The sequence below is a fragment of the Mycteria americana genome, chromosome 4 (genome assembly GCF_035582795.1).
Source record: "Mycteria americana isolate JAX WOST 10 ecotype Jacksonville Zoo and Gardens chromosome 4, USCA_MyAme_1.0, whole genome shotgun sequence".
Lineage (NCBI taxonomy): Eukaryota > Metazoa > Chordata > Aves > Ciconiiformes > Ciconiidae > Mycteria > Mycteria americana.
The window spans coordinates 13,973,245-13,985,854 of record NC_134368.1 but is presented as its reverse complement, the minus strand read 5'-3'; the positions used below and the strand labels follow the sequence as shown (position 1 = coordinate 13,985,854).

Here is a 12,610-nt window from a genome sequence, read left to right as displayed (position 1 = left end):
CAGATTTACATGTCTGTTTTTAGTATTTCAAAATGCATCTGTTATGGCTGCTGTTAAAATAAGAACACCTTTTCCTATATTGGTTTATAAATCCAGAAGTTCCCCTATTTTACACTAGTGAATAGAAATTCACTATTTTACATTTTAGTTCAGAATCTGCTTTTAGATAAATGGATTACTGTGGTTTTTGTCACTACCACAAACTTTCATTGGTGCTTAGGTGTTATTCTGTTCTTCCTTCTGGGCTCTCAGATTGATGAACATCAGCTGCAGCCATTTCAAAGCAATGTGTTCTGTTAAAATGTCTTTCGTGCTGCCACCTAAAAGTTGTTACTTGTTACATCTTCATGCATTTTTCTGGAGGGTTAGAGGGGCAAAGCTGCGTGGGAAACTGCATGTCTCATTTGCACAGCAGGGTGATGGCAGAGGGGAGCGGGTGGACTTCCATAACTTGTTTCTGTATTAGATTTTACATGGAGATTTAAGTCTGTCCAGTCTTTAGCATAGGCAGTGGCATAGGTACGGATTGAATTTTCGTTTGGGTTTTTTTGTCCCCTGTGATTCTTGCTGGTCAAGTGTGGTTGCAGATTACGGATATTGTGATTGCAGTGCTTTTGTGAAAATAAGCTATTAACTTGGAAGGAAGTAAGCTTTCCTTTACAGTTCAAAGCAAAATAGTGCTAAAGAATGGGTATGTGCAAACCACGTTTTACTTCTTGGCCTGTTGATGTTCACTTTGGTTTGGATCCCTTCAGCAGTGGTAGGAGGACACATTCACAATTCAGCTGGCAATGAAATAGTTCTTCAAATAATCTGTTTTATTTTAAACAGGTGTTGTTCCCGTAAAGTTCGAGAGCTATGGTGGCAGGGCATCCCACCGAGTGTGAGAGGCAAAGTCTGGAGCTTGGCAATTGGCAACGAGTTAAACATCACTCACGGTGAGATGGTTGTTTTGTCTACATTGTCTTACAAAGAGAAATAGTAAGGGGACAGCCATGTATTTGTTATGGTGTATCAGAACCTGAGGTGTGGGTGTGAGGAGATGTTATCTACTTATGCTTTTTTGTGGTGTTTTGTATTTTTGAACAAAACAGGTCAGTGTCTTTTAAACTTGTAACTGCTCTAGCACTGCTGCTGTGAATTGTTTCTGATTATTGCTGTCACTGTGTCTGGCTTTGATGTTAGATGAAGATGGTCAGAATTAATGACTCAAGCTTTTTTTTTTCTTTTTGAAACTTAGAATTGTTGTTAATATTGTAATGCTTGTGAGGATGCATACAGCATGCTTCTTTTGATTCAGAGCAAGACATTAGGTTTGTGAGAGATTAAAAGACCCCTGGGGAAAATTGTACTTTTGTGTGTGTGTTTGTGAAAATAGAAATAGTGTGCTACTTCGGGGTGCAGAAAAACACAGCTCTGAAAGACTAACGTATGTAACTAATTCCAACATGGAAATGTGGTAGACTGCCTGTACTCCTGCTGTACTGTGCTGCTTTTCTGTGCTTGGCTTAGTTACCCTGGGTGTAGTTCTTGCATTGAATTTTCTAGACTTATCCCAATTAACCATTCCGACTGTTATTTTGAACACCAGTCCTCTGCAAGAAAAGTAAATGCTTGAACATAAAATGCAACTTGTGCCTAGATTGCCTTTCCTTTTCACTTAAGTTATAGGTCAGTGGTACAAGTCTTTCAGAACCATAACCTACTTAGAAATTCAACTGCTGTGTTAGAGATACTGTTACTTGTAATGACTGGGGCAGCATTGCTCGTTATGGTAGGTAGTCAGTCCCTGACAGTGGACTTGAGCATATACAAATAGTGGACTTGGTTTTCTCTGTTTTTCTTTTTCCAGAACTGTATGATATTTGCTTGGCTCGTGCCAAAGAGAAATGGCGATCACTTAGCACAGGAGGGGCTGAAATAGAATGCGAAGGTATGCCTTTCATGAAGGATTTATGCTGTGTTACAAAACAAGAGATTTTGTAAAATTGTTGCTTAAAATGAAATCACAGATTTTAAACAAAAAATTTCAGCTATAAAGATGTCTCTGGTAAAAAGAAAGCTTCTTTTTGTGGAAGCAAGAAACAGCTGTAATCTTTCTTCTCAATGAAACTCTAGTCTCTTATGAAACACACTTGTTCATTTTTTTTTTTTATAAACTATCCCTAGGTATAGTTCTTATTTGATGCTAATTTGAAGGAAAACTAGGAAAGTTTGGGGATTATAATTTGAATTGCAACACTAAAATACTTTTCTGTGTCTAGTTTTGGAACTGAAACTCAAATTATAGCAGAAAATTGCATTTTAGTACCCTATTGCAGCTTGGAGCCCATCTCTTGGGTGTGTTTCAGAGAGCAGCAATGTATTTTTGCAGATGAAGTGGTTTGAGATTTACTAATTGATTGGAAGAGTTGTCTGTTTTTGAGAGAGTATAAAACTACATGCAGATGCCTGAAATTGCCTTTGGCAAGTGATTATGCTGAGCAGAAAAAGGACAACATACATACCGGTATTTATCAACAGAAAAATATTTTTGATTGGAAATCCCCTACTTTGTTTTCTTAAGATTGTCTGCATCTTAAATAAGATGACATCTAGCACGTTTCCAGCTTCCTCTTGAACTTTATTTTCGGGACTGTATATGCTCATGTGATTGGCTAGTGACAACTCTTGGTTTTTGATTGCTCAATAAGTAGCAGTAGGTAATTCCCAACTATACTTACCAGAATAGACAACATACAAATAAAAGTTTTTAATATCAGAAAGAAAACTAATACTTTAGAAATCTACTTTGTATGAGATCTGTTTCAGTTATGGAGAGTGTATTGCAGTGTCCATGATCTTTAACAACACATACAAAGAGTAAGCAAACATGATTTTGGAAGGAGAGCTAACAGTAGTAGAGATAGGTGGCATCCATCAAATGCTTCTGCTTTAGGACTTCTCCCTCCCACCACAACATTTCCACAGAGGCAGCTATTTCAGGAGCCACTGGGAAGCCTTACTTAGGCCGAGGGCTCAAAGGTTAGCAGGCTTGTGTCTGTCTAACAATTTGTCAGCGGAGACCAGTAAAGTGCCTGGCCTGCTTTGTCCTGCATCTTTCCTCCCATCACTTCGAAACATATTGAGTGTCAATGTGCGCTGTAGGGTTGCTTTGAGTCAGGACATACTTGCTTCTTAGCCTGTGTGCTGAATTCAGAGAATTGTCCCGTCTGTACCCATATTCCCTAGCATTCGCATCAAAATAAATGAACTGTGCAAAAGCTAACCCTTACTTGGGGGGGGGAAGAGTGTACACTGATCCATGTAATAAATGCAGTAACTTTGGCTTTTGTAGACGCTGGATTTTCTGCAGCTGACAGAGAAGCAAGCTTGGAGTTAATAAAACTGGACATCTCAAGAACGTTTCCTAATCTCTGTATATTCCAGCAAGTAAGCATTGTTAACTTTTGTCTTGACTTCCCAAAGTAATTGTTTACATAATCTTGCCTGTCCCTTGGTTGAAACAGCCCGGTGAGTTCAAACCTGAAGGAGTAGACATCTTGAGAGGAAAAGTTCCTAAAGATTTTGGAAAACTATAAATAATCTAGAAAAGAGTAACCTCAAGGTACTATACATTTGGAAGAGGCAAAAAACCAATCTGTTGGTTAATCATCATGATTCCCAGTTCATGCTGGTTTCTGTCTGGTGAAGTGCAGGTGAGTGTTTCCAAGTCAGTGAATCAACACTGCTGGGTTGCAAATACATGGTGAGAGAGAGCACAGCTCAAGCAAGCACGATTTGGTGGCCTTTTTTTTGTTGCATGCAAGACCAATTTAACTTGTATGCTTTTGGTGTGCTTTAAAGACTCATTTTAACCAGATATTTTGTCCTTCTATACGCAAATTTCAGCAGCCCTGTAAAAAGTTTAGATTGTGATAAGTCAACATTTTTGGGTGAAAAACTTTTCCCTTTGGAAATTCTCAACCAGTTACAGTACTTAGTGTAAGATATGGCAGCTGCTAATAGTCAGTGGTGTGAAATTCTTTTTAGCTATGTATGTCATTCTTGATATGCTCTGTGTGTGTTACGGCATAGTGGTGTTGTTTTTAAGTATTTTCTTCATGGTTGAATTCTGTCTCTAGTCTAACAGACAATTAAGTAGTTCTCATTAGTGTTCTGCTTTCTTGGCAGTATTGTCAAAGTGCTGCTAAGCTATAAGAAATCTCTTAGGTTTACGTTCCTCTTGTGTAACGATTTAATATGTAATTGATGTATTGGATGAACTGTATGCATTTTTAATAAATGTGGTATGGAGGGCTGTTTCATGCTTTTAAAGCCAAAATTATTTTGAAAGAGTTGGGGCTGTTCAAAGCTGCATAGGGAAATAATGTGTCCTTCATGAGAAGTAATAGATACTGTCTATAGCACTGAAGGGTTTTTAACATTTGTTATATACTCAGATGTATTGTCTTGTTTTTGTTAAATTATAGGGTGGTCCTTACCATGACACGTTGCACAGTATTTTAGGAGCCTATACTTGTTACAGACCTGATGTAGGCTATGTAAGTGAAGAAAATTTTTTTGGGGGGTGAGGAGGGAGAACCAATGGGGGGGAGGTTTGTGTTAATCACTCCTTTGTAGACCAGTATTAAATGATTTTGTGAATACTTGGGGGGTTTCTGTGTGCTTTCTTTTATTCCAATACATGCTTGAGAAGTGTATATAATGGTTCTGTTGCTAGATTTAAGCTTTTTAACAGGTTAAATAATTGGAAAACTCAAAAGTACATATTTGTAGTGCTTGAAAATTGGAGTCAAAAGAGATGTAGTTAAATTGGTCCTTTGAAGTACATACTGTTCTTAATGGCAGTCTTACTGAGACTATTCTGTTGGGTATCTTACTCCTCTTGATATGCATTTCTGTGCGTTAGCACTGTGAGCTTCTGGAACAGTCTTCAAAGCAATGCCCACCAAGGCTACGTGAGCTCCGTCAAAGCATTTGAAGTAGTGATTATGAGAGGACTGAGTGGATTTCAGATACTTCATTTAGTCTTTTTTCCCAGAGCAGGGATATATATAGGAGCTTATTCTTTATTTGGGAGCAGTTGTTCTAGAGAAGGCAAATGTGGAAAGATAATGTTCCTATTCCGTGAGTAGCATGTGATGCTTGGCAAAAAACTGCTGAATGTGACTGCTGGGAAACTAGAAAAAGGGCAGATCAGGTGGTGTGCTTCATTTGGCATGGAATCTGTTGTGTTGGGAAGGAACTTGTTCCTCAGGTTTGCGGGAAGAACTGTCACACCTTGGTCCATGTCACTCTGCAATGGCGGTGTTACACCCTCTGAGAGAGCAAGCGTTGCCTGGATTCGGCACTGATTCCATAGTGTACTTTTTAGAATAATGCAACAACATCATGAGCTTATGGTAAATGAAACATGAGCTTAATCTTCAAATGCAATGTACTGCTTGTCAAATGAGTCATTGCAGTTGTCTGTAACTGCTGGTAATTAATTGAAAAAGGAAAGAACGGGCTTTGTCTCTAGTGTCCTAGTCCAGCTTTCCACAAATAAGGGTATATATGACCCATCCCTAGGAGAAGAGGGATTGCTTCAAAACAGCTTATTCTTAAAAAAAAAAATCTTTATTCTGCATATTTGAAAGTGCTGTCATCCTAGCCTGTTTTAGGAGTTTTACTTAGAGTCTTTGAAAGGAGGCAACATGGGGATCATTAGCTTCCATGCTCTGAACATTCAATACCAAAGCGTCACGTGGGTTAAAAAATCCTGTCTTTCTGAACATTTCGCAAAATTCAGCAGCTCAGTGAGTGCATTAAACACTAGTGATTACGAGGACAAAATGAGGCAGTGTTCGCGGAGGAATACAGTTATTGCAGAACAGTAACACTTCTCCTTTTTTCAGGTACAGGGCATGTCATTCATAGCAGCTGTATTGATCTTGAACTTGGATACTGCAGATGCCTTCATTGCTTTTTCTAACCTTTTAAATAAACCCTGTCAGATGGCGTTTTTCCGTGTGGACCATGGCCTTGTAAGTATGCAGGAAAACTGTAATCTACATGTTGTACATATGTGTAGGGAAAGTTTAAAAAAAAAAAATTGATGGGCTCAGTAGCTTGGAAAGTATGTTGGAGTTTATTTTAAAGCAACACACTTGATAAAAAAAAAAAAACCAACGCACATGCACACCCCCTCAAAAAAACCCAAACCGAAACCCACCCCACTAACCTTTTTGAACAGGTAGGTGAGTGAAATTGTTCAGCTGCTATTTTATGATGCTCAAAGAATAGTTATGAGAATATTATTGTAGGTGTTTTTCAAATTGAGTACTGTAGTTGAAAGCTGAAAACACCTTAATATAAGAAGTAGTGTCTTGAAGGTGCTTTTTATCCCAAACTAATAGGTTGCTAAAAATAGTCTGTTGCAGGGAGAACCAGGTTTCCCATCTCTTATTGTAGCAGCTGTGTTTGAAAAGGAGCCTGGGGGAATCAGATGAGCAGACCCCTCCAATTTTCAGTGGATCTGGTTGCCTGATTCTCTAAAATTTCTTGTTAGCATGTACACTGGGCTACTTGTGTACCATAGCAAAATAAGACACATCTCCTGAAATGTGTTTTTAATTTACTTTAAAAGTATTTTTTTGTAAAATGTATGGCATTCTGTATTTCTTTCTCATGTATTTACCTTTTAACGCTATGAAAATAGGATCTGCTTCTCAAGAGTTCAAATGGGAGAAATAAAGCAAGGGAATGGATGACATCAACAACAATCACTTGTGTTGCTTAAGCAGTAGGACACTAGGGATCCTATCAGTATTTCCTGCTGGAAAAGCAGTATGTAACTCCTTGTTGCAGCCCCTGAATCTCATCAGTTGTAAATGCCCATGGGGAGATGTACCACGGCGCAGACAGCATTGCTAGAAGCAGTATTAGTCCATCTCCATTACTGTCCTTGGAAAAAGAGGACATGCTTATGCATTCACTGTGTAAATATGGTTCTTGTGAAGATGATTTTGGAATTAAATTTACTAGAATAAGATAAATTTATTTTTTTTTTTAGCTGAAACAGTGGGTTTTGGTATGCTCTTGGATAGTGCTGTTTAGTTCTGTTAGCCTGGCTAATAGAGGCTACATGACAAATGAATGCTTACAGAAGAGTAGAGGTGGTGATACATGAAAGAATATTAACATATCGTGAAATTAAAAAGCCATGATTCACACCACAAGGAAAACTTTGTACCTAATATTTCAAACAAAGTAATGAGACATAAAGTGAGACAGTTTTGGCTTCCTGTGGTTAATATACTGATCTGCTGTCTGCCCTCATCTTTTTGTGTCAGTTTTACAACTTAATAACCAAATTCTGGTTATTTAAATTGTTTTACATTTTTTGTCTTAATGTATAATAAATTAAAAAAAATAAAACCAGAATAAGTTAGTTGTGGAAATGATAGTAATTTGTACCGATTTATCTTGATTTCTTTTGTTGGTTAGTTTTATTAAACCAGAATTGGTTTTAATTACTACTAAGTAAATGTCTTGTTGAATGTTGATTTGATCAAGATAAATACCTGAACTGCTATTGCCTTTCTAATAGAGCTGCCTGCATTACTATCAATAGATGTGATTGTAGCAGTTATGTATAAAATCCCTTCTCTAAAGTACTTTTGAAACGCTTTAGTAGAACTCTCTTACTGTGGTGCTAGCATGTAAACAGATCATTTTGGAAGTAGGACTGTGACTGATGGTTCAGAGATTTTACATAACTTCGTATGGCTGTTTCCGTAGAATACAGCCATCTCTGATTGGCTTTTAAGCCTTATACTCTTACTTACTACCAGGCTCAGTTTTTTATTTGCCGCTGTTAATGAAGGTAATCCACCATCTGTCACTTCATTCAGATGAAAAATTTATGTAAGGACATTTAAAAAAACCTGGGAAACAAATCTGTCATCCTTTAAAAGGATTTCAGACAAAAGGCTCCTCTTTTCCTTTTACTGTCATGGTGTTTTGGGGAGAAGCATGCTGATACAACTCTTACTTTGAAGTAATCACAGCAATTCTTTATTGCTTTTATTGGGATATTGTAATTAAAATTATTGAATCATTCAAGGACTTTGCTTAAATTTTCTTCTTATAGTATTAAGAGGACAGGACCGGGGGGGGGAGGTGGGAAGCTAAAAAGCCTTTTGTTTTTATCTCTTAGTTGGATTGGAAGATTTTTCCATGCCCTCCATTATGAAATTTGACCTAAATACTCAAATTTTAAAATAACATGAAAGTCTTAATGTTAAAAGGAGTACAGTTCAGGGGTTATGGTACCAGATGGGCGTTACAATCTGTTTCTCTTGCATAGGTGTTTTGCCTTGATCTTTGGCTTTTCTGTGTGAACTTTGTCTCTCCCTCTTTGCAATAGAAATGCTATTATCTCATTTTAAAACATATGGTTTAAAAGAAGCTTTGGTATTAGAACATGGTTTATGATGGGAGCCAACTGGATGCTTCACTCTTGCTGTGGGCTGTTAAATTATTTTAGTTCCGTATTTCATTTTATAATCCATTGGGTCTTGGATTTTATTCAGTGTAATACTAAATTACTGCCACAAGCATAAAGCACCATTCTGTGTATCATAATTATTTTGAGAAATCAGCAAATAACTTGTCTCCTGCTGGTATTTTTCTTTCCAAAGGAAACTGGCCAAGACCCAAAACAATAATTATATTGTTTAGTAGGAGAACAGTATATAGAGTGGATCTTAAACTCTGTGTGCTTGCAGATGCTTTATGTAAATGTTTAGCTCTTTATTGTATCATGTAATTCACACAGTCCTGTTTTTGAAGAGCATTAATCCAACAATGGATAATACATTTAAGCCTATTAATACAGCTAACTGCTTTTTTCTCCCCATTGTATTTTCCTAGATGTTGACTTACTTTGCCGCATTTGAGGTATTCTTTGAAGAAAATCTGCCAAAGTTATTCGCTCACTTCAAAAAAAATAACTTAACTCCAGACATCTATCTTATTGATTGGTAAGACATTGAAAGTATAATTAATGTGCATACTAGCGTATAGCTCCATGTCAGTATTCATGACAGAAGCTGGAGTGCTCTTACCTCGTTTAGTATTCTTTTAAGATAAAGGCTTTATCTTTTGTTCAGTACTTGAGTTTGTCAATCCAAATCATTCCCACATACTTCTGTGATGTTTAACATTTGCCTAACCTTTATTGTATTTCTGTTGAGTTCGAAGCTTATTTTGAAATACAGCTGTATAGCACAGTTTATCCATATTTAGTGCATATTTGGATTGATCTTCTGAGAAAATCTGTTAGTTTTTCTACTTTATGTGCAGATGTGTACCAGGGGTGAATATCCAGACAGTATTGCTAGTCTTGCATTTGAAAGTTATAGTTTGTCCTCTTGCACAGAACAGGAAAAAGAGTAGTTAAAACATAGTGTTTCTACCCGTACAACAAAAAGCTAGAAGCTACAGAGAAGCAAACACCTAGGCTTTTGGCAGGATGAGCTATGGCTCCTGGGCAGTATCTCATTCATATGTTAGATGGTCCTAGATCCTGTTTAGAGTATGCCAGTACAGGTTGTTTAAAAACTGATCTTGACGGAGTCTAGTTGAATAGCTAAAGGGCATTAGCATGTTTTTAATTACTGCAGCTATTCCACTTAGCAGACAGGCAATTACAATATTTTCATTTGGTGAAACTGCCTTCCTTTTTAGTTCTAGTGTAATTAGAACCTTTTTCCTTAGAGAGGAAAAAAGACAAGGATCTTCTTTGCACTCCTGCCAAATTTCAGCGTGGTATAAGGCACTCCAAATTGAGTATTTGCATTTGTGCCTGGCAGGCTTTGGTTCGGGGCAGTTAAAATGTCTCTTCTCAGCATGACTTTGTTGCCAATTTCAGGATGATATGAAATCTTTTTTGTGAAACATTGATTTGCCCTTAAATAGTTGACAACTTCGCCTGTTCTCGGTATCTGACTAAATACCTTCAGTAAAAGATGGAATTCCCAGCAGTGACAGCATTTTTTTCCTGAGATTAATAAGTTTTTATTTTGGAAAACATTTGTACTGTTAATGCCATTCTACCTGAACCAAGCTCTTGATACCCTGGTGATCTTCAAGACCTAGTTGTTAGCACTGAACATGTTCCTGATCCATTAGACAGAAATCCATTTAAAGTAATTCAGTCCAACAGCTAGAAGTCTGAATACATGAGTTTTCATAGGATCATAGAATTGCTGGGGCATTGGAAGGGACCTGTGGAGGTCATTTAGTCTAAACCCACTGCTCGAAGCAGGGTCAGCTGGAGCAGGTTGCTCAGGCGCTTGTCCAGTTGGGTTTTGAATATCTCCAAGGATGGAGACTCCACAGTCTCTCTAGGCAACCTGTTCCAGTGTGTTCAACCACCATCAAGTAAACAAGTTTTTTATTTTCTTATGTTTAAATGGAATTTCCTGTATTTCAGTTTTTGCCCATTGGCTCTTGTCCTTTCACTGGATACAACTGAGAAGAGTCTGGATCTGTCTTCTTTATGCCCCCCCATCAAGTATTTTTACACATTTAGGTCTGAGCCATCTCTTCTCCCGGCTAAACAGTCCCAGCTTTCTCAGCCTCTCCCTGTGTATCAGGTGCTCCAAGCCTTTAATCATATTCATGGCAAGCTGGACTTGCTCCAGCATCGTATCCATGTCTCTCTCGTACTGGGAAGCCCAGAAGCCTCACGATCACTAGCCCTTGCTCTTCTGGGGGACTTCAACCTGCTGGATGTCTGCTGGAAATACAATACAGCAGAGAGGAAACAGTCTAGGAGGTTCCTAGAGCGTGTGGCAGATCACTTCCTGACACAGCTGGTGAGCGAGCCAACGAGGGAAGGTGCCCCGCTGGACCTCTTGTTCATGAACAGAGAAGGACTTGTGAGCCATGTGATGGTTGGAGGCAGTCTTGGGCAGAGTGATCACGAAATGATAGAGTTTTTGATATGTGGAGAAGCGGCGAGGGGGGTCAGCAAAACTGCCACCTTAGACTTCCGGAGGGCGGACTTCGGCCTGTTTAGGAGACTGGTCGAGAGAGTCCCCTGGGAGGCAGCCCTAATGGGCAAAGGAGTCCAGGAAGGCTGGACATTCTTTAAGGAGGAAGTCCTAAAAGCACAAGAGCGGGCTGTCCCCAGGTGCTGAAAGAGGAGCCAGCGGGGAAGAAGACCGGCCTGGCTGACTAGAGAGCTCTGGCTCAAACTCAGGAAAAAGAGGAGAGTCTATGACCTCTGGAAGAAGGGGCAGGCAACTCAGGAGGACTACAAAGGTGTAGCAAGGCTGTGCAGGGAGAAAATTAGAAGGGCCAAAGCTGAGCTAGAGCTCAGTCTGGCTGCTGCTGTAAAAGACAACAAAAAACACTTCTTCAAATACATTAGCAGCAAAAGGAGAGCTAAGGAGAATCTCCAGCCCCTAGTAGACAGGGGAGGGAACACAGTGACAAAGGATGAGGAAAAGGCTGAGGTACTTAATGCCTTCTTTGCCTCAGTCTTTATTAGCAGGGCCAGTTGTTCTTTGGGTACCCAGCCCCTGGAGTTGGAAGATAGGGACGGGGACCAGAATGGAGCCCCCATAATCCAGGGGGAAATGGTGAGTGACCTGCTGCACCACTTAGACACTCACAAGTTTATGGGGTCTGATGAGATCCACCCGAGAGTACTGAAGGAACTGGCAGATGTGCTCACCAAGCCCCTTTCCATCATTTACCAGCAGTCCTGGCTAACTGGGGAGGTCCCTGCTGACTGCAGATTAGCTAATGTGACACCCATCTTCAAGAAGGGCCGGAAGGAGGACCCGGGGAACTACAGGCCTGTCAGCCTGACCTCGGTGCCGGGGAAGCTGATGGAGCAGATCATCCTGAGTGCTATCACACGGCATGTAGAGAATAACCAAGGGATCAAGCCCAGCCAGCATGGGTTTAGGAAAGGCAGGTCCTGTTTGACCAACCTGATCTCCTTCTACGACAAGGTGACCTGCCTAGTAGATGAGGGAAAGGCTGTGGATGTTGTCTATCTAGACTTCAGTAAAGCCTTTGACACGGTTTCCCACAGCATTCTCCTGGAGAAACTGGCTGCTCATGGCTTGGACGGGTGTACTCTTCACTGGGTAAAGAACTGGCTGGGCGGCCGGGCCCAAAGAGTGGTGGTGAATGGAGTTTACTCCAGTTGGTGGCTGGTCACAAGTGGTGTTCCCCAGGGCTCTGTGTTGGGGCCACTTCTGTTTAATATCTTTATCAATGATCTGGACGAAGGGATCGAGTGCACCCTCAGTAAGTTTGCAGATGACACCAAGTTGTGTGGGAGTGTTGATCTGCTTGAGGGTGGGAAGGCTCTGCAGAGGGACCTGGACAGGCTGGATCGATGGGCCGAGGTCAATTGTATGAGGTTCTACAAGGCCAAGTGCCGGGTCCTGCACTTGGGCCACAGCAACCCCATGCAACGCTACAGGCTTGGGGAAGAGTGGCTGGAAAGCTGCCAGGCAGAAAAGGAGCTGGGGGTGTTGGTTGACAGCCGCCTGAATATGAGCCAGCAGTGTGCCCAGGTGGCCAAGAAAGCCAGTGGCAT

At 40.1% G+C, this 12,610-nt stretch overlaps 1 protein-coding gene across 3 annotated transcripts in view; it reads left to right on the top strand.

Moving 5' to 3' along the window:
* Window positions 1-12,610, top strand: part of TBC1D14 (TBC1 domain family member 14) — a 76,999-nt gene that overhangs the window by 48,936 nt on the left and 15,453 nt on the right. For all 3 annotated transcript variants that reach the window (XM_075499713.1, XM_075499715.1, XM_075499714.1), the window contains 6 exons: window positions 832-938; window positions 1,853-1,933; window positions 3,338-3,432; window positions 4,473-4,544; window positions 5,901-6,029; window positions 8,920-9,029. In XM_075499713.1, the coding sequence (XP_075355828.1) occupies window positions 832-938; window positions 1,853-1,933; window positions 3,338-3,432; window positions 4,473-4,544; window positions 5,901-6,029; window positions 8,920-9,029 (594 nt within the window). The remainder of the gene's footprint in view (window positions 1-831; window positions 939-1,852; window positions 1,934-3,337; window positions 3,433-4,472; window positions 4,545-5,900; window positions 6,030-8,919; window positions 9,030-12,610) is intronic.